Genomic DNA, 19,314 nt, shown 5'->3' with positions numbered 1-19,314 from the left:
GATTAATTTGCTATTCAGGCTTAGATTCTGGTTCCATACAACTTACAACTTTTCCTTTTCCAGTGACTCTTCCTCTAGGTATTCTGATTGGACAGCTGATGCAGGCATCCACCTGCAGCCTCCTTTACGAACATCATCTCGTCGACGAATTACTCGATTTTGCAGCAGTTCAGAGGATGAAATGTCTGCTGAGAATTTATCTCCTCCAAAAAGGAGACGAAAGAGAAAGAAAGAAAATAAGCCTAAAAAAGAGGTACGAAAAGTATACCCTTAAAAATAACATCTGTCTACACTTTCATTTATGGTGGAGTTCTGACTTCTACCAGGCTACATTCCACAGGGTTGCAAAGTCAGACACAACTGAAGTGATTTAGCATGCACACATGCAAAACATATATAGGCTGCTGCAAAGTTTAGCAGCTGAAAGTACAGACTTTGGAGGCAGAAAGACCTAGGTTCAAAACCCAGTGCAGAAAAAAAAAGCCAGTATAGCACAAGGAAATGGCAACCCACTCCAGTATTCTTGCCTGGAGAATCCCATGGAGGGAAGAGCCTGGTAGGCTACAGTCCATGGGGTTGCAAAGAGTCAGACATGACTGAGCGACTTCACTTTCACTTTCACACTTTCATAGTTTCTGTCCATATTTAGAAATTGGGTATCTTTGGGAATTTGGAGCCTTCATTATTATTTTTTTGATTGATAATGTATCATCAGGAGTCAAATGTAAAATACAAACTTACTTTTGGAAACGTTTCTTTATTATAAAAACTATCTAATCTGCTCTGAATTGAACTTGGCACTTAACACCTTTTTGAATCTGTAACTTCAGAGGGAAAGATCTATTTTGCTCAGAACCCCACCATAACTCTTATTTTCTCCTGTCAATTTCAACACCAGAAATATACTTAAAGGCATATTAAGGGCCTTCTTGTTTTGTCTGCTATTGTCATGTTTCCCGTTTTCATTTGACATGTTCTGTCTTAGTACTTTTCTCCTAATTGTAACATCCCTGTACCTCATTATACGTATAGTGCATGTGCTCCTGTTGAATATTTAAAGATGCTATGTCTTTGTATTAGTTATCTTTTGCTGTATAACAGATCATCTTGGAACTTATCTTAGAAACAACAAACATGTATTATTTCATGTTTTAATGAATCAGGAATTTAGAAACTGATTAGCTGATTTTTGACTTATGAGGTTGCAGTCATCGTATTGGCGTGGGTCACGGTGTTGTGAAGTCTTGACTAGAGGTGGATCTTTGAAGCTTGTTCATAAATTGGCTGGCCGGTGGCTTCAGTTCCTCACCACATGGATCTCTCCATAGGGCTGCTTGAGTGTCTTCTTAACTTGGTAGCAGATTGTCCCCAGAGCAAGTGGAACAAAAATTAAACAAGGGCTAAACCTTTTATGACCTAGCCTTAGAAGTTGCCCATTGTTACTTATGCTTTTTTCTCTTTGTTAAAAGGAGTTGGAGCCCACACTGCAGTGGAGGAGACTTGGGCTCCACCTGTTAAAGAGGAAGGGAAGAGTATCAGAATTTGTGGTTCTGTTTTAAAATTACCAGTCTCTTTTTTAAAAAAACTTTTCTTCCATTATGGTTTATCACAGAATATTGAATATAGTCCTCTGTGCTCTACAGTAGACCTGTTGTTTATCCATCCTATACATAATAGCTTGCCTCTACCAACCCCAGACTCCCAACCCATTCCTCTACCACCTCCCTTCCCCTTGACAGCCACAAGTCTGTTATCCGCCTGTGAATCTGTTTCTGTTTTATGAAAGTGCATTTGTGTCATCTTTTAAATTGCACATGTAAGTGAAATCATATGTAAAATTACCGGTCTCAAAACCTCAAATCCACAGGAGACTGCCTGAGATAATTAGTCTGTGGTAGAATTCACTGTGGATTCTTGGCAAAGCAGGCTTAGTGTGTTGAAGAGGGTTATTGAAGAGGGTTTAGTTGGAAATTAGCCCCATTTCATAGAATGTAATGTGAGTGCTGTGAAGAATCTGTTAGAGATTCAGGAGAAAGTGCTTGGTAGATCTACAATGCTTATACAACTGATAATGTTCTTGTGTATGTATGAACCAAATATATGTGCTGTTAGGAACTAATCATTAGGTGACATGCTTATAAAACAGCCAAAGTCTTTTGTTTTCAATTAAACAGTGCATGCCGCCACTTTCTATCCTATTAAACTTTGTGCTCTTCCCCTTGGCAGAATTTGCGGAGGATGACTCAGGCAGAGCTTGCAGACGTGGAACATTTATATGAATTTCATCCTCCAGTTTGGATAACTGACACCACACTTCGAAAATCTCCTTTTGTTCCTCAAATGGGTGATGAGGTGAGAGTTACAGAGTTTAAAAATATGGATATGGATCATAAAATTAAATTACTCTTAGGTTTTTATTTTTAAATGTCTGTTTCCCTTTTGTAGGTAATATATTTTCGACAGGGTCATGAAGCTTATATTGAGGCTGTCAGAAGAAATAACATTTATGAACTGAACCCTAACAAGGAGCCATGGAGAAAAATGGATCTTAGGGTAAGATGATGGCATTATGAAGTCTTAAACATTTAGCACATATATATGTAGTTATTTGTAAATCCATTTAAGAAACACTCTGGAGGCATACCATATTACTATCTTTCCATTAATTTCCACCTTAAAAACATTTTTGCTGTTAACCTGCTAAGCATTAAGGTCTAGTCAGAAGACATGCTTATTGGTGGACACTGTATACTGCTGGAAGGCATCTTGACTATATTACCATTAATCTTTTTTTTTTTTTTTTTAAACATTAAGCTTTTTTATTTTTTATTATAACATGGAACTACTCTTAAAAGCTTCTAAGTGAAAATATATCTTTTTAATTATATTTTAAAATGAAGCCAAAGTTTCTTTTTAATCAAGGACACTGTAGCTTTGATGAAATACATGTAAGAATATCTAGCTCTGCTGCTATGCAGTTCTACAAAATTACAAAAACTCTTTATTTTTTAGAATTAAAGAAAACAATTTATAACTACTGTCTGTCTGCCAGGTACATGATCTCATGTAATATTTACAATACTCCTAGTATCATTATGAAAGTGAAAGTGTTAGTCCCTCAGTCATGTCCAACTCTTTGCAACCCCATGGACTGTAGCCCATCAGGCTCCTCTATCCATGGGAATCTCCAGGCAGGAATACTGGAGTGGGTTGCCATTTCCTTCTCCCATTAATCTTAAAATGCTTGTACCCAGGACAGATTTTCAAAAGAAGTGCAAGTCTCCAAAAAGCAAACAAACAAAAAAATTGGTAAAAAAGTTTCAGTGACATGCATAATAAAGTACAGGAAAAAATTTAGCTTCCCTGTACTTTGTATATGTATTTGTAACATTTAAAGAAAAATACCATGTTCTAACAAGTAGCAGCAAAGGTTTTGGTTTATTAATAGTTATTCAACTTGGTGTAAAGGTGCAAGAAACAAGTCCAGGCTCCCTAGAAGGCATCTTGGTAATTAGAATTAAAACTGAAAATATTTACACCTTTAAAATCAGTGATTTTACTTTTGGTAATTTAGGAAACAACCAAAAGTGCATACAAATTTATGAGCAAGGTAATTCCATATCCTTGTTTATAAAAGCCAAAAATTAGTAAAAAATCCAAATATCCCACAATACTGAAGAAACCAAATCACAATATGTTTCTATATTTGGCTACTATGTAGAGCCCACCATGTAACTGAAAGTTGTAAAGTATTTGTTAAATGAATGTTACATTTTCACCAGCAAGAGGAAAAATGGGATGTGAAGTTACAGTTTTAGTTACAAAAAAATTTTAAAGACATGGGGTCAACCAAAATAAATACAAATGTCAGTGGTGATTAAATGTAGAATAGTATTATAGGTGATTTTTATTTTTTATACTTCGTATTTTTTAATACTTTCATTAACTGTAGAAGGTGAAAAAACTCTGCCTCTGTGCAGTTGGCTTTAAGATACCTTGAAATGTATATCTCTTTTACTTATTACTGTGTACCTGAGGACAGTTGATTCTCATTTTTCGTGAATTTTTATTTGCAACTTGCCTGTTCACTGTATACTATTTGTAACACCAGAATCAATATTCAAGATGCTTTCTAGTCATTTGCAGACATGCATAGCTTGGCAAAAAATTTGATTTGCCCACCTAACATGTTTCTTAGCTGAGGTGAACAAGATGAGCTTCTTTTGAGCTCTCATGTTGTAAATAAGTGTTCTTTTCATTTTGTTCATTGCCACATTAAATTTTTTTCACGTTTTTGTGCTTTTTTATAGTGACTTGCTGTTTAAAATGGTCCCCAAACCTAGTGCTCAAGTACTGTCTTGTGTAACTAAACACAAGAAAGTGATGATGTACCTTAGGTAGAAGGTCTGTGTTAGAGTAGCTTCACTGAGACATGAATCATAGTGCTGTTAGCCGTGAGTCCAGTGTTAATGACTCAGCACATATATTAAAGGAGGTTTTTTAACACCGAGATTCACATTACACAAGATACTATATTAATTAGGTGACTGAAATGCTGTGACTTGTATCAACCTGAGCTTGTTTTTCTTTCAGGAGCAGTGGTTCAGTATTCACTGTGAACTCACTGATTCCCTGTTTTAAGTGGCCCTGTAGAATGATAAGAATGTTGCAGATAATGAGAATCAACTGTACTTTTAGCACTTTGGCATATTATAACTATAACATTTTGTGCAGTGAATAAGTGGATGAATGATCTCATACTGTTAGCATTAAGGAAGCAGATATTGGTAGAAGGCTCATTGATGAGTAGGATGCTCTCTCACAATAGGAACCTCTCCTTTTGCCTGTCTTACTTACCCCAACTGCCTGGAGCAGCTCACAACACACAGTAGATCTTCATATAAACAAGTATTTATGGCAATGTATCAGGTTGAAATTTAATATCAAATTTTTGAAGAATAGTAAGCCAAATGCTTGTATATTTTGATTTGCATAATACAAAATTATGTAAATGAAAATGTGTCTGTAGAAAGAGAAGAAAGTCAGAAGGAAGTTCCAATTGTATACAGTTGTTGTCTTTAGATACTGAGCTGATGGGTGATTTGTGTCCTCCTCCTTATATTTTTGTTGTGTTTTTTCCTAAAATTAGCATATTGCTTACATTAGAAAATGTTTAAATACACCTTCAAAAAGATGTGAAGATACAGCAAAAAATGACTAATTAATGATAAATTAAATCCCTCGTCTGGTTTGAAATCCTGAATTGTGAGCTGACTTAATTTGGGAATATGTGGAGAATTATCATCTTGAGGAATTGTTTTATTTTAACCATATATCCTTTTTTTTTTAAATTTATTTATTTTAATTGGAGGCTAATTACTTTACAATATTGTATTGGTTTTGCCATACATCAACATGAATCCGCCACAGGTGTACACATGTTCCCAGTCTGAACCCCCCTCCCACCTCCCTCCCCATACCATCCCTCTGGGTCATCCCAGTGCAGCAGCCCCAAGCATCCTGTATCCTGCATCAAACCTGGACTGGTGATTCGTTTCTTATATTATACATGTTTTAATGCCATTCTCCCAAATCATCCCACCCTCTCCCTCTCCTACAGAGTCCAAAAGACTGTTCTATACATCTGTGTCTTTTTTGCTGTCTTGCATACAGGGTTATCGTTACCATCTTTCTGAATTCCATATATATGCGTTAGTATACTGTGTTGGTGTTTTTCTTTCTGGCTTACTTCACTCTGTATAATTGGCTCCAGTTTCATCCACCTCATTAGAACTGATCCAAATGTATTCTTTTTAATGGCTGAGTAATACTCCATTGTGTATATGTACCACAGCTTTCTTATCTGTTCATCTGCTGATGGACATCTAGGTTGCTTCCATGTCTTGGCTATTATAAACAGTGCTGTGGTGAACATTGGGGTACACGTCTCTCTTTCAGTTCTGGTTTCCTCGGTGTGTATGCCCAGCAGTGGGATTGCTGGGCCATAAGGCAGTTCTATTTCCAGTTTTCTAAGGAATCTCCACACTGTTCTCCATAGTGGCTGTACTAGTTTGCATTCCCACCAACAGTGTAAGAGGGTTCCCTTTTCTTCACACCCTCTCCAGCATTTATTACTTGTAGACTTTTGGATCGCAACCATTCTGACTGGTGTGAAATGTTACCTCATAGTGGTTTTGATTTGCATTTCTCTGATAATGAGTGATGTTGAGCATCTTTTCATGTGTTTGTTAGCCATCTGTATGTCTTCTTTGGAGAAATGTCTATTTAGTTCTTTGGCCCATTTTTTGATTGGGTGGTTTATTTTTCTGGAATTGAGCTGCAGGAGTTGCTTATATATTTTTGAGATTAGTTGTTTGTCTGTTGCTTCATTTGCTATTATTTTCTCCCATTCTGAAGGCTGTCTTTTCACCTTGCTTATAGTTTTCTTTGTGGTGCAGAAGCTTTTAAGTTTAATTAGGTCCCATTTGTTTATTTTTGCTTTTATTTCCAATATTCTGGGAGGTGGGTCATAGAGGATCCTGCTGTGATTAATGTTGGAGCGTGTTTTGCCTATGTTCTCCTCTAAGAGTTTTATAGTTTCTGGTCTTACATTTAGATCTTTAATCCATTTTGAGTTTATTTTTATTATTATTTTTTTAATTTAATTTTATTTTTAAACGTTACAATATTGTATTAGCTCCGCCAAACATCGAAATGAATCCGCCACAGGTACACCCGTGCCCCCCATCCTGAAACCCCCTCCCTACCCCCTCCCCACACCCTCCCCCTGGGTCGTCCCAGTGCACCAGCCCCAAGCATCCAGTATCGTACATCGAACCTGGACTGACGACTCGTTTCATACATGATATTATACATGTTTCAATTTTTGTGTATGGTGTTAGAAAGTGTTCTAGTTTCATTCTTTTACAAGTGGTTGACCAGTTTTCCCAGCACCACTTGTTAAAGAGATTGTCTTTTCTCCATTGCATATTCTTGCCTCCTTTGTCAAAGATAAGGTGTCCATAGGTGTGTGGGTTTATCTCTGGGCTTTCTATTTTGTTCCATTGATCTATATTTCTGTCTTTGTGCCAGTAAATACTGTCTTGATGACTGTGGCTTTGTAGTAGAGCCTGAAGTCAGGCAGGTTGATTCCTCCAGTTCCATTCTTCTTTCTCAAGATTGTTTTGGCTATTCATGGTTTTTTGTATTTCCATACAAATTGTGAAATTATTTGTTCTAGCTCTGTGAAAAATACCATTGGTAGCTTGATAGGGATTGAATTGAATCTATAGATTGCTTTGGGTAGTATAGTCATTTTCACTACATTGATTCTTCTGATCCATGAACATGGTATATTTCTCCATTTGTTAGTGTCCTCTTTGATTTCTTTCACCATGTTTTATAGTTTTCTATATATAGGTCTTTAGTTTCTTTAGGTAGATATATTCCTAAGTATTTTATTCTTTTTGTTTGATGGTGAATGGAATTGTTTCCTTAATTTCTCTTTCTATTTTCTCATTATTAGTGTATAGGAATGCAAGGGATTTCTGTATGTTGATTTTATATCCTGCAACTTTACTATATTCATTGATTAGCTCTAGTAATTCCTTTTTAAAATATCTGTTACAGGATCAAGAATTGGTCAAAATAGTTGGAATACGATATGAGGTTGGACCTCCGACACTTTGTTGCCTCAAACTAGCATTTATAGATCCTGCAACTGGAAAACTTATGGACAAATCTTTCTCTATTAGGTACATGTTATATTTTTTAAATGGAGTTACTTAAATTTAGATTTTACCTCCTGCCTGGTTAGCATGTCCTTTCCTTTCAGCTGCAGGGTAAATAGTAGAGCACGGTGGACAGCACAGGTGTGAGCTGCAGTTCTGATAGAGGGGACCCATAGAAGTAAAAATCCTGGGTCTGCAGTGGCAACTAGTTGGGAGTGTGTTGATTGCATTTTCCATGCCACTTAAATGTGTAGAGAATTCTGGCCTGTAGTGAAGATGGCATCTACATTTGTTTTCAGAAAATGTTAGAATAATTTTCTAAACCTGTGCCATCCAGTATGGTAGCTGTCAGCCAGATGTGGCTGCTGGGAACTTGAACTGTTGCTAATTTGAATTGAGTATGATGTAAGTTTACACACTGGATTTTGAAGGCTTGGAGAATGTAAAATATTTCATTATTTTGTATTAATTATTTGGTAAAACAATATTTAGGATATATTGAGTTAAATAAAATACACTTAAAATTAATTTCACTGGTTTCTTTTTACTTTAATAAGGCTAGTCAAAAATTAAAAACAACATATATGGGCCCCATTGTATTTTCTTTGGACATTGTTGTTCTGGACTATAACCTGCTATGAAGGAAATTTAACAATCTTTTATTTTTGTTTAGATACCATGACATGCCAGATGTTATTGACTTTCTTGTCTTGCGTCAGTTTTATGATGAAGCAAGACAGAGGAATTGGCAGTCTTGTAAGTCTGTTCTTATTGGATTTTATGTATACCCTGAGAAATTAATCTCTCATTGATATGAATATTTTAGTTGTGGTGCTGCTTATTATGGAGGATGGAAAAATGTAAATTCTGAAAAGAAATATAAATGACTGCTAAGTATATTTTGCTTAGGGATTAGTATGATATGTGACATTTCAGAAGAATGATTTCTTACTCCTTGATTATAGGCTAGAGTAGACCTTTTATTTCCTTTCTGACTGGTCTACACTGCATTATCTCCATCTATTATGTGACACTAGTATAATCCATAAAATTACCTGTGATATAAAACAATAAGAAAGTTGAAAAATGATGCAGCTGTTACACTGATAGTGTTCTGGTATACCTGAATATCTTGCCTTTGATACTATATCAACCTAGACTTAAATAGATTGACTTGAGAAAACTATTCCTTTAAAAAATTAAAAATTTATATAAAATTGATATTTTATAACCATGAGTTATATAGGTAGACAGAGAAAATAAAATCACCTAAATATAGGCACTAACTTTTAATGTGGGTATTTGAATGTGGTTTGAATGTTGTTTTTGCGGTGACCATTTAAAGCAGGCCAGTGGGCTGGCTGGCTTAGACTTAAGTGGTCATTAATCTCCTCAGGATGTAATTGATGACTGTCATTAAGCCAGCACCTGTCATAGCTGTTTCACAGTTTTGCATGTATTGCTGTTCAGTATGCAGTGCTTCTGGGGAACTCATATATTAAGTTGACTTCAGGCACCTAGAACAGCTCATTCTCCATTTATCAGTTTTAGTGAAATACTCTGTTCTACCTCCACTGTGTCAGTTCATGTCCACATTCATAAATGCTGCTGCTGCTGCTAAGTCGCTTCAGTCGTGTCCGACTTTGTGTGACCCCATAGACGGCAGCCCACCAGGCTCCCCTATCCCTGGGATTCTCCAGGCAAGAACACTGGAGTGGGTTGCTATTTCCTTCTCCAATGCATGAAAGTGAAAAGTGAAAGTGAAGTCATTCAGTCGTGTCTGACTCCTAGCGACCCCATGGACTGCAGGCTACCAGGCCCCTCCGTCCATGGGATTTGCCAGGCAAGAATACTGGAGTGGGGTGCCATTGCCTTGACCTCATTAGTTTTTCTAATTTCTTTTACCTTTTTCTACAAGCAATACAAATAGGTAAATTTTAGATAAATTCCCTGAGTCCCTATTTGAAATGAATTTATGACTTCTCTTGGTAGCCTAGTTGAATGGTAGTGTCCACTCAGGTAATCAGGGTTATTTTGGGGACCTAGGAGATGAACGTTTTCTTGAAGAAGAACATCTAGGCACCAAAAACAAAACAAAAACCAGACAACTGGAATATATGCAAGTTAACATTGTACAGCCAAGTCCCAAAGAACTTGATAGTTGCTAGCTATTCCTGTTTTTCAACCCCCATAATGTGTAAATTATAAGTTGCCATTCTGTTTCAATAAATTTTTTTAATAAATTTTTTCAAAAATTCAATAAATTTCGATATTTTTTCCATTAAAAAAATTTTTAACCTTGATTCTCTACAAGAGGAATGACTAATTTTTAGATAAAAATATTATTTGATTTATCTGTGTCATAGGTGTTGTAAAAATTAAAATTGTTAATGTTATTAGCAAATTGATATCTCAGATTTGGTTGTCTCTTACAGGTGACAGGTTCCGTTCCATCATTGATGATGCTTGGTGGTTTGGAACGGTGCTACGTCAAGAGCCATATCAGCCACAGTACCCTGATAGTCATTTCCAGTGTTACATTGTGAGGTCTGTATGCCAATGAAAATAGTCCTCCCAACATTTGTTCATTGTGACAGGTTGTGATATAAATCACTGATGTGTTTCAGGTTAATAAAAATAACACCATCGAATTTGTTACTATGTCAGTCTCACATTTGTAGAGTCTTTCTAGCATGCCTCTGTTGCTAGCGCCTTCATTGGTACGGGCTCTCCTTGCTTCCCAGGGGCCTTTTGTGTAGCTCTGACTCAGTGTAAAAAAATCTACCTGCCAGTGCAGGAGACATAGGAGATGTGGGTGTGATCTCTAGGTTGGGAAGATCCCCTGGAGAAGGTCATGGCAATCCACTCCAGTATTGTTGCCTGGAGAATCCCCATGGATAGAGGAGCCTGGCAGACTACAGTCTATGGGGTTGCAAAGAGTTGGACATGACTGAGTGACTGAGCACAGTATTTCCTCAGCCCAGTGTTGCAGGATCATTTCACTGTTCAAGAGCACATATTACTCCATTTCCCTTGTTCAGAAAAAGTCTTTGCTGTCTTTCCATTGGCTGTGGAAACAAAGTCCACATTCTGAAGCATGGCATTCAAGGCTTTCACACTGTCTTTCTTCACTTACCCTGGGTACAGGCCACACAGGATTTTTGGTTCTGTTTTTGAAGCTGCCATACATTTTTATACCTTTATATGGAGAATGAAATGGCAGCCCACTCCAGTATTCTTACCTGGAGAATCCTGTGGACAGAGGAGCCTGGTGGGCTGCTGTCCATAGGGTCGTGCAGAGTTGGACACGACTGAAGCTACTTAGCATGCATGCATGCATTATACTGTATCCTGAAGAACATTCACTGTTAATACTTATTTCATTGCTACAGTGAGGTTAATTTTTGCATTTTCTATCATTTGTTTACTCTAATAGTGAATACCTAGTTATTAGCCAGAAATTGTCTTTGTGAAAGGCTAACCAAACTTTTTTGGTCTTAACAGGTGGGACAATACTGAAATTGAAAAACTTAGCCCATGGGATATGGAACCAATACCTGACAATGGTATGTAGTTTTTAAATGATGAAAATATGTTTTCAGTATTTTTATCTTATTCATGTACATAGAGTGCATTTGTGATCTTTGAGAAACATTAAAATTATTATGGTAACTATGAGCTTTAGTAAAATAAGTGAACAGAATTATGTGTATCCTGGCTCCTTATTCTTTATCCTGTTTCCAGCCTGTTTCTGACTGTACCTTAGTCACCAGCTATCATTTCTCAAGTAACTATGTATTTATCTCTTCTTGACCTCGTTCATGAACCCTCCATTTCCTTTTCCTCATCCTTATTTTAGTACCCTGTTTAAAGAAAAGTCTAATTTGACTTTTTTCTGTCTCTTGCATTATGTCAGCTTTCCTGTTTTACTAGGGTTTGTCTGTTCCTTTCCTGTCAGAGGTAAGTGTCTGTTCCAACAGCAGCCTTTTCTGCAGTGCCTGCTGTCCCCTGGTTTGAGCTCCTCTCAGACCTGGTATTGACACTGAGTTCACTGCCTCCAACAATGAAACTTTCCCATCTCCATTCAGGTTTAAATTTGTGTCTTGTACCTTAAAACAGCTCTCCTTACATTTTCTTGAACATTTTAGCTACTGAATTAACTTCACTCCTGTTAAACTTTCTGAAGGGGTGCCCGGTATATCTCTTGTCTCCATCTCCCCTCTGTCAGGCCTTTCTTCTGTATTAGTGTTGACTGAACATAAAAACATGCAAAAACTTTTGTCCGTCTACCTCCACTTATTGACACGTGAAACTTTTGCTCTGTGTGGTGTTCTTGTGTCTGCCTTAGGGGCCAAGCCCTTTTCCTCCATGTTTTATTCACTGACATATCTCCATCAACTGTTGTCTTGCTTTACTTTGTAAATTAGGAGTTGTTCCAGAAAAATTTGAAAAAATAACTAGGTCTTGAAAGTCACCAGTGACTTCTTCATTAAATTTTCTTTTGAGCTTAGTATCTTAACAAATAATACTTAGCAATGTGAAATGAAATTTTGCATTGTATAATGCATATATAGATAAACCTATAGATAAACCCTTTTTGATAAACCCTTTGGATAAAATAAACCCTTCTTGAGGTCTTACTCTGTTGCTAAGAACTTCATGTGTATCAATTCATTTAATCTTTCTCTGAGGTGATGCTCTGTTATTAATTTTACAGGTGAAGGAATGTGGACTCAAGAGAGTCTCCAGTAACTGATTCTGAGTTGCACAGCTCTGAAAAGGATAGGAGTTAGGATTCTAAGCTGTCTGGCATCAGCCCGTGTTTTTAACAGCCAGTTGTAGATACTTCTTTGTAAACAATTCCAAATTAGTGAAAGCACTCACATAGAAAGATTTTACATGTTCATGAGGCCAAGAAGCCTTTGGAAGAGTTGTCAAACAACATGAATAGGCAGAAAGATAAATTTGGAGGTATATGAAGAAAAGCTCATTTTCATTATCAGTCTTGGAAATGTGCGTTAAGTAATAATAAAATATTGTTTTACCTATCAGATTATTAGAGTGATACATTTGTCTTCCAGGCTTGTTGACATTTTTCTCCTTTTTAAATAATTTTTAAGAAACTAGTCGCTGAATATTTATATTGCCTCTTGTTCCTTTTTAAAATGCGCACACTCTTTTTTGGAGTATTCTTGAGCTGGAAATTATTTCAAAATGAAATGTTTAAAAAGTACACTAAGAAGCGACTTAGCAGCAGCAGCTTTCTTAAATGTTAGCATCTTCCATAAGTGCAGTGCAGTCATCAAAATCAGGAAATACCCTTGTAACAGTTCTAATCCTCCTGGCCTTTTCCAGGTTTTTACCATAGTCCTGATGTTTTTTCACAGCTTGGGTTTCATCACCATGTCTTCTTTGTTTCCTTTCGTCTGTGATCCCTGAATTTCCCCATTATCTTTCACAGCCATGATGCCTTTGAAGAGCACTGGCCACTTTGTAGAATATCCCTCAGTTTGGGTTTGTCTGATATCCCCCATGATTAATTCTGGAGTTTGCATGTTTGGCAGGAGTGTCAGAGGAAGTAATGTTGTAGCTTTCCCAGTACATCCTGTAGGAGGCATCTGATAGCATTTTGTCCTATTACTGGGAATTTTTTTTTTTTTTTTTTTTTTATCTTATTTTTAAACTTTACATAATTGTATTAGTTTTGCCAAATATCAAAATGAATCCGCCACAGGTACACATGTGTTCCCCATCCTGAACCCTCCTCCCTCCTCCGTCCCCATACTTGAATCATTTGATTTAGGTGGAGTGGGCCAGGTTTGTCCGCTACAAAGTAGCTTCTTTTTCCTTTGGTTAGTATCCTGTTTATGAACTTGGGCAACTGAATTTAAAAGCAACTAAATTTAAAATATAGTGTATGTTTGGTTTCTGGTTTGATTTTTTTTTTCTTTCTTTCTTTTTTTTTTTTTTTAATGAAATCATAGTTGATCCACCTGAAGAATTAGGCGCTAGTATTTCTGTCACTTCAGATGAGCTAGAGAAATTGCTTTACAAACCCCAAGATGGTGAATGGGGTCAGAAATCAAGAGATGAAGAATGTGAACGAATTATTAGTGGTATAGATCAACTTTTGAATCTTGGTAAGTTTTTTACAGTGAAAAAGTTTGATTTTCACGATTTCTTTTCCATAGAGGTATTTTAAAACAGTAATGTGATTGTGTTCTTTTATTACAATTTCCATTTGTTACTTTTGGGGTAAGCCTGCAGTGTTGATTGTAGCTCTGTTTTATGAATGATTTGTCGAGAAATATCCCGTAGAGGTCGTGAATTTAGATGAAGTTTCCTCCTTCTGCTGTTACAGATATCGCAGCAGCTTTTGCAGGTCCAGTTGATCTGTGTACATATCCGAAGTACTGTACTGTAGTGGCTTACCCAACTGATCTGTACACCATTCGAATGAGACTTGTGAATCGATTTTACAGGTGAGTAGAAACCTACTTCAAAGATAATTTGGGCCATACCATTTAGAGTGAAAAGAGGTAGTAGTGGCTGACAGTGACAGTGCTGGAGTGGGGGCTGATTAACATTATTTTCCATTTCATTCTCTTCTTTCATTATAGTCATTTCTTGGCCCTGTGTGTAAGACAGGGTTAGATGCCTATGGGTAGGTATGGATAGAACCTGGACAAGGAAAAGTAACACGTTTCATTCCTTAGTCTTTAGTATTCTATTTTTCTTACAAAAGCTGCTCCATTTAAATATAAAATTTAGTTAATAATTTTTCTTGGGCTCCAAAATCACTGCAGATAGTGACTTCAGCCATGAAATTAAAGGATGCTTGCTCCTTGGAAGAAAAGCTGTGACCAACCTAGACAGCATATTGAAAAGCAGAGACATTCATTACTTTACTGACAAACCATACCAATCAAAAGTATGGTTTTTCCAGTAATCTTGTATGGATGTGAGAATTGGACCATAAAGCAAGCTGAGTGTCGAAGAATTGATGCTTTTGAACTGTGGTGTTGGAGAACACTCTTGAGAGTTCTTTGGAATGCAAGGAGATCAAACCAGTCAATCCTAAGGAAATCAGTCCTAAATATTCATTGGAAGGACTGATGTTGAAGCTGAAACTCCAATCCTTTGGCCACCTGATGTGAAGAACTGACTCCTTGGAAAAGACCCCGATGCTGGGAAAGATTGAAGACAGGAGGAGAAGGGGACGACAGAGGATGAGATGGTTTGATGGCATCACCGACTCGATGGACATGGGTTTGAGCAAGCTCCGGGAGTTAGTGATGGACAGGGAGGCCTGGCGTGCTACAGTCCATGGGGTCACAGAGTCAGACAAGACTGAGCAACTGAACTGAGTTAATAGTTGGACTTTGACCTTTGAAAATTAATTTCCTGGAATCATCAACTTTTTGCCTCTGGCTTTTAGAGTGCTGAAAACTATAAAATTTCCTATTCTCAATGATTTTTTTTTTTTTAAGCAGGTTATGGTATTTTATTCTGTATGATTCAGCAACTTTGGGGAAATAATCTTCACAAAATATTGACTTCTTGAGTTCATATTGTTGGTATTAATTTACCTCTGTAGTGTTGCAAACGTGGGTTTAGTCAGAAACTACTTTGTCAGTCTGTAGTCAGATTGAGTTTCTTAGGATTGATGGTACTTAACATATTTTGTTCATTGAGTCTATAGCTTCAAACATGCCTAAAGGCAGTGTGAAAAGGGAGAGTTGCTTTTTTGGTTTTCTGGATGTGATTAAGTGATCTGTTAAGATTTTCAGTCCTTAAATGTATTCTCTGCAGTTTAGCTTCTAATATAATTGCTATGACTGTGATGAAGTTGACAGCATTATTTTACTGTATCATACTGGCTTAACATGCAGGATTTTTTAACTTGATTTCTGTATTTTCATTTTTAAACCCTAACTTCCTTGTTTTTTACTTTGAAGGAGGCTATCTGCGTTAGTTTGGGAAGTCAGATATATAGAACACAATGCCAGAACATTTAATGAACCTGAGAGTGTAATTGCAAGATCAGCTAAGAAGATAACAGACCAGCTTTTAAAATTTATCAAGTAAGTGACCTCATGTTATAGATGTTGTGGAAAAGTTACTTTGCATATTGTGTTTTTAATTTGTTGCATTTTAATGTGTTATATTAAAGGACATTTCTTTAAATTTCTCTTTCTGTGGTTATAATTTAGGTAAAGGAATAAGAAGTTGAACAGTCAAATTTTTTCTCTTTCTTTAAAATTTTGAAATAATTTTACACTACAGAGAGTTGCCCTGTTTTCCCCTTAGGTTGACATCTTATACAGCTGTGGTGTCCTTATGAAGTGTTAAGAAATTATCCTTGGTACAATACTAATGACTAAAGTACAGAATTTATCTGGATTTCATCAGTTACTATATCAGTGTCTTTTTCTGGTACAGGATCCAATCCAGAATTCCCACTGCATTCGTTCGCTCTTTGGTTTTCATAGTTTGCTTTCATCTAGACTTTTCTTTCTTAGTCTCCATTAATCTGGTCTTTTCTTTCTTTAATTACATCATCATTTTTTAATGAATGTTGTACCCGTATTTAGTTCAGTTCAATTCAGTTCAGTTTCTCAGTTGTGTCCGACTCTGCGACCCCATGAACCACAGCACGCCAGGCTTCCCTGTCCATCACCAACTCTCAGAGTTTACCCAAACCCATGTCCATCTTGTCGGTGATGCCATCCAACCATCTCATCCTCTGTCATCCCCTTCTCCTCCTGCCCTCAATCTTTCCCGTGATCAAGGTCTTTTCAAATGAGTCAGCTCTTTGCATGAGGTGGCCAAAGTATTGGAGTTTCAGCTTCAACATCAGTCCTTCCAATGAACACCCAGGACTGATCTCCTTTAGGATGAACTGGTTGGATCTGCTTACAGTCCAAGGGACTCTCAAGAGTCTTCTCCAACACCACAGTTCAAAAGCATCAATTCTTTGGCTCTCAGCTTTCTTTATAGTCCAACTCTCACATCCATACATGACCACTGGAAAAACCATAGCCTTGACTAGATGGACCTTTGTTGGCAAAGTAATGTCTCTGCTTTTCAGTATGCTGTCTAGGTTGGTCATGACTTTCCTTCCAAGGAGTAAGTATCTTTAATTTCATGGCTGTAGTCACCATCTGCAGTGATTTTGGAGCCCCAAAAAATAAAAGTCTGACACTGTTCCCACTGTTTCCCCATCTGTGTGATGGGATCAGATGCCATGATCTTCGTTTTCGGAATGTTAGCTTTAAGCCAGCTTTTTCACTCTCCTCTTTCACTTTCATCAAGAGGTTCTTTAGTTCCTCTTCACTTTCTGCCGTAAGGGTGGTGTCATCTGCATATCTGAGGTTATTGATATTTCTCCTGGCAATCTTGATTCCAGCCTTGTGCTTCTTCCAGCCCAGTGTTTCTCATGATGTACTCTGCATAGAAGTTAAATAAACAGGGTGACAATATACAGCCTTGATGTACTCCTTTTCCTATTTGGAACCAGTCTGTTGTTCCATGTCCAGTTCTAACTGTTGCTTCCTGACCTTCATATAGGTTTCTCAAGAGGCAGGTCAGGTGTAGCATGTAGTTTAATTTGGGTCATCTGATATTTTCTCATGATTAGATTGAGTTTTAATCTGTTTTGGATTGTATCCTGTGAAAGTGTGTATGTATGAATAGTCCACACTTTCTGGCATTTGGAAATCAGTTTCAAATAGTAGGATTAAAACTGACCTGCAAATTGAGATCCTAGTCCCAGCCTAGTCTGTTCTAGTCAACTTTCTGGATGACTTTGGACGTATTAGCTTCTTTCCTTTAAAATGTCATATGATTTTTGCTGTATGATCTTATATGCTTTCCCCCACAGTTATAAAAATTCTTTGAAAGAATTATGAATTAGAGAAGATAATTTTAAAATTCTGACATGATTTTAAACATCTGGCTCCAAACTGGTGAATAAATGATTCCAGTCTGTTTCACGTGAACCTCCTGGGCTGAATCTGTTCATTGTCTGGAGGACTCAAGCTTGTTGCCTTTTCCCCTAAATTCTTTTCTACTCAGGGAGACCACATGTCCATTTTCATCCCCGTCATATCTAAAATTACCTATTTTAACATTCTCCTTCTGCTGTGTTTACAGTGAGGTCAAGATGTAATTTGCTTCAGTTTCTACTTCCTTTTTTTTTCTATTCTCTTTTATCTCAAATCAACCATTTTTCTGATACTCACTGTACAAATATTACCAGTGGTGATAACTTAGAAAAACTCATCTGTGTATTCATCCAGTTGAGGCCATACTTACAGTACTTCTGGATTACCAGCTTAATTTCCATACATACTTAATTGAAAAAAATTACTTTCAGTATTCTAGTACGATTAATTGTTTCCACAGAGGATAGAGTGAAAACCTGATATTCTGCTGCTTTTAATTGGGTGTGCATCATTGGGGAGCTGTTTCCATAGTTGGGGATTTGTATCTTAAAGTAGTTTAAATATTCAGAAACAGGAACTATATTTGCATAATATTAAAGTAAAAAATTGTCTTTTAGGAATCAAGACTGTATAAATATCTCAGAACTTTCTAACACTTCTGAAAATGATGAGCAAAATGCCGAGGATTTGGTATGAAGTTTGTGAATTTTATAATGGCTTTTGTTTATTTCAAATGATGACTTAGAATGAAGAGTGAAGTAGAAAACATTGGTTACCTGTATCAATTCTTGCTATAGTTCAGTGAACTATGAAAACAGGGCACTTGATAAAACTACAGTTTAAAATTATCTAGATGGTCAATGAGGTAATAGACAATAATTGATACTAAATAAACAAGTAATGTCTAGGGAAGTAATTTAGGTTTGGAACATGTTCTCTTTCCAAAGTTTTGGTAGAGAAAGATGTAATATAAAAAGTACCTTGGAAATATTTTTGGTAAAATCAGTATTTGAGCAAATTTCCTGGCAGTCCAGTGGTTGGACTGTGCACTTTTACTGCCGTGGCCTGGGTTCAGTCCCTGATTGGGTTCAGATCCTGCAAACCACATAGTGCAGCCAAAAAAGAAAGGCAGTATCTGAGAGTTGGATTTAATTATAATTAAAAATCAATAAACATTACTATGTTTTAAGTGCCCTAAAGTCCTTCACTCAAGATGGTGTTGAAGTGTAAGTACAAAGCAGATATCCATGGTATTGTGTGTAATTTCACTTCATACAAAATCAAGTTGTTGTAGGTAGTTGGAGGAAGGATTCTCTGTGGTGTCAGTTTCCACACAAACTATTATCGTGATTCACTGATTTTCCTGCTAATTTAATATTGGAATATAAATGAGTATGCTAATACATGATTAATACACGATTTAGGTGATAAAACCTGTAGCTTACATAATCGAAGCATCTGTGGGAGACTGTGTTTCTAAGTTTTATCCTGTGCATGTCCTCTGTGGACGTGCACAGAACAACTTGTTATAGCTATATTTTGGAATTAGTGCATATTTATATTAGGGAATGTAAAGGATTATTAAGAATAAGGGTCGGTTCCTTGAACTGAGTGCCATGAAGATCATGTGATAGTCT

The 19,314-nt window shown here is 36.7% G+C and overlaps 1 protein-coding gene across 1 annotated transcript in view; it reads left to right on the top strand.

Annotated features, from left to right (window-relative positions):
- Nucleotides 1-19,314, top strand: part of BRWD1 (bromodomain and WD repeat domain containing 1) — a 124,961-nt gene that overhangs the window by 72,943 nt on the left and 32,704 nt on the right. Inside the window, exons 23-33 of the mRNA XM_025291967.3 lie at nucleotides 64-253; nucleotides 2,227-2,352; nucleotides 2,446-2,553; nucleotides 7,630-7,754; nucleotides 8,404-8,486; nucleotides 10,166-10,277; nucleotides 11,235-11,296; nucleotides 13,715-13,870; nucleotides 14,092-14,212; nucleotides 15,689-15,814; nucleotides 18,295-18,367. Of these exons, the coding sequence (XP_025147752.1) occupies nucleotides 64-253; nucleotides 2,227-2,352; nucleotides 2,446-2,553; nucleotides 7,630-7,754; nucleotides 8,404-8,486; nucleotides 10,166-10,277; nucleotides 11,235-11,296; nucleotides 13,715-13,870; nucleotides 14,092-14,212; nucleotides 15,689-15,814; nucleotides 18,295-18,367 (1,282 nt within the window). The remainder of the gene's footprint in view (nucleotides 1-63; nucleotides 254-2,226; nucleotides 2,353-2,445; nucleotides 2,554-7,629; nucleotides 7,755-8,403; nucleotides 8,487-10,165; nucleotides 10,278-11,234; nucleotides 11,297-13,714; nucleotides 13,871-14,091; nucleotides 14,213-15,688; nucleotides 15,815-18,294; nucleotides 18,368-19,314) is intronic.

The sequence above is a fragment of the Bubalus bubalis genome, chromosome 1, assembly GCF_019923935.1.
Source record: "Bubalus bubalis isolate 160015118507 breed Murrah chromosome 1, NDDB_SH_1, whole genome shotgun sequence".
Lineage (NCBI taxonomy): Eukaryota > Metazoa > Chordata > Mammalia > Artiodactyla > Bovidae > Bubalus > Bubalus bubalis.
Note: the sequence above shows the minus strand (reverse complement) of the source record. Positions and strands in the feature narration are given on the sequence as shown.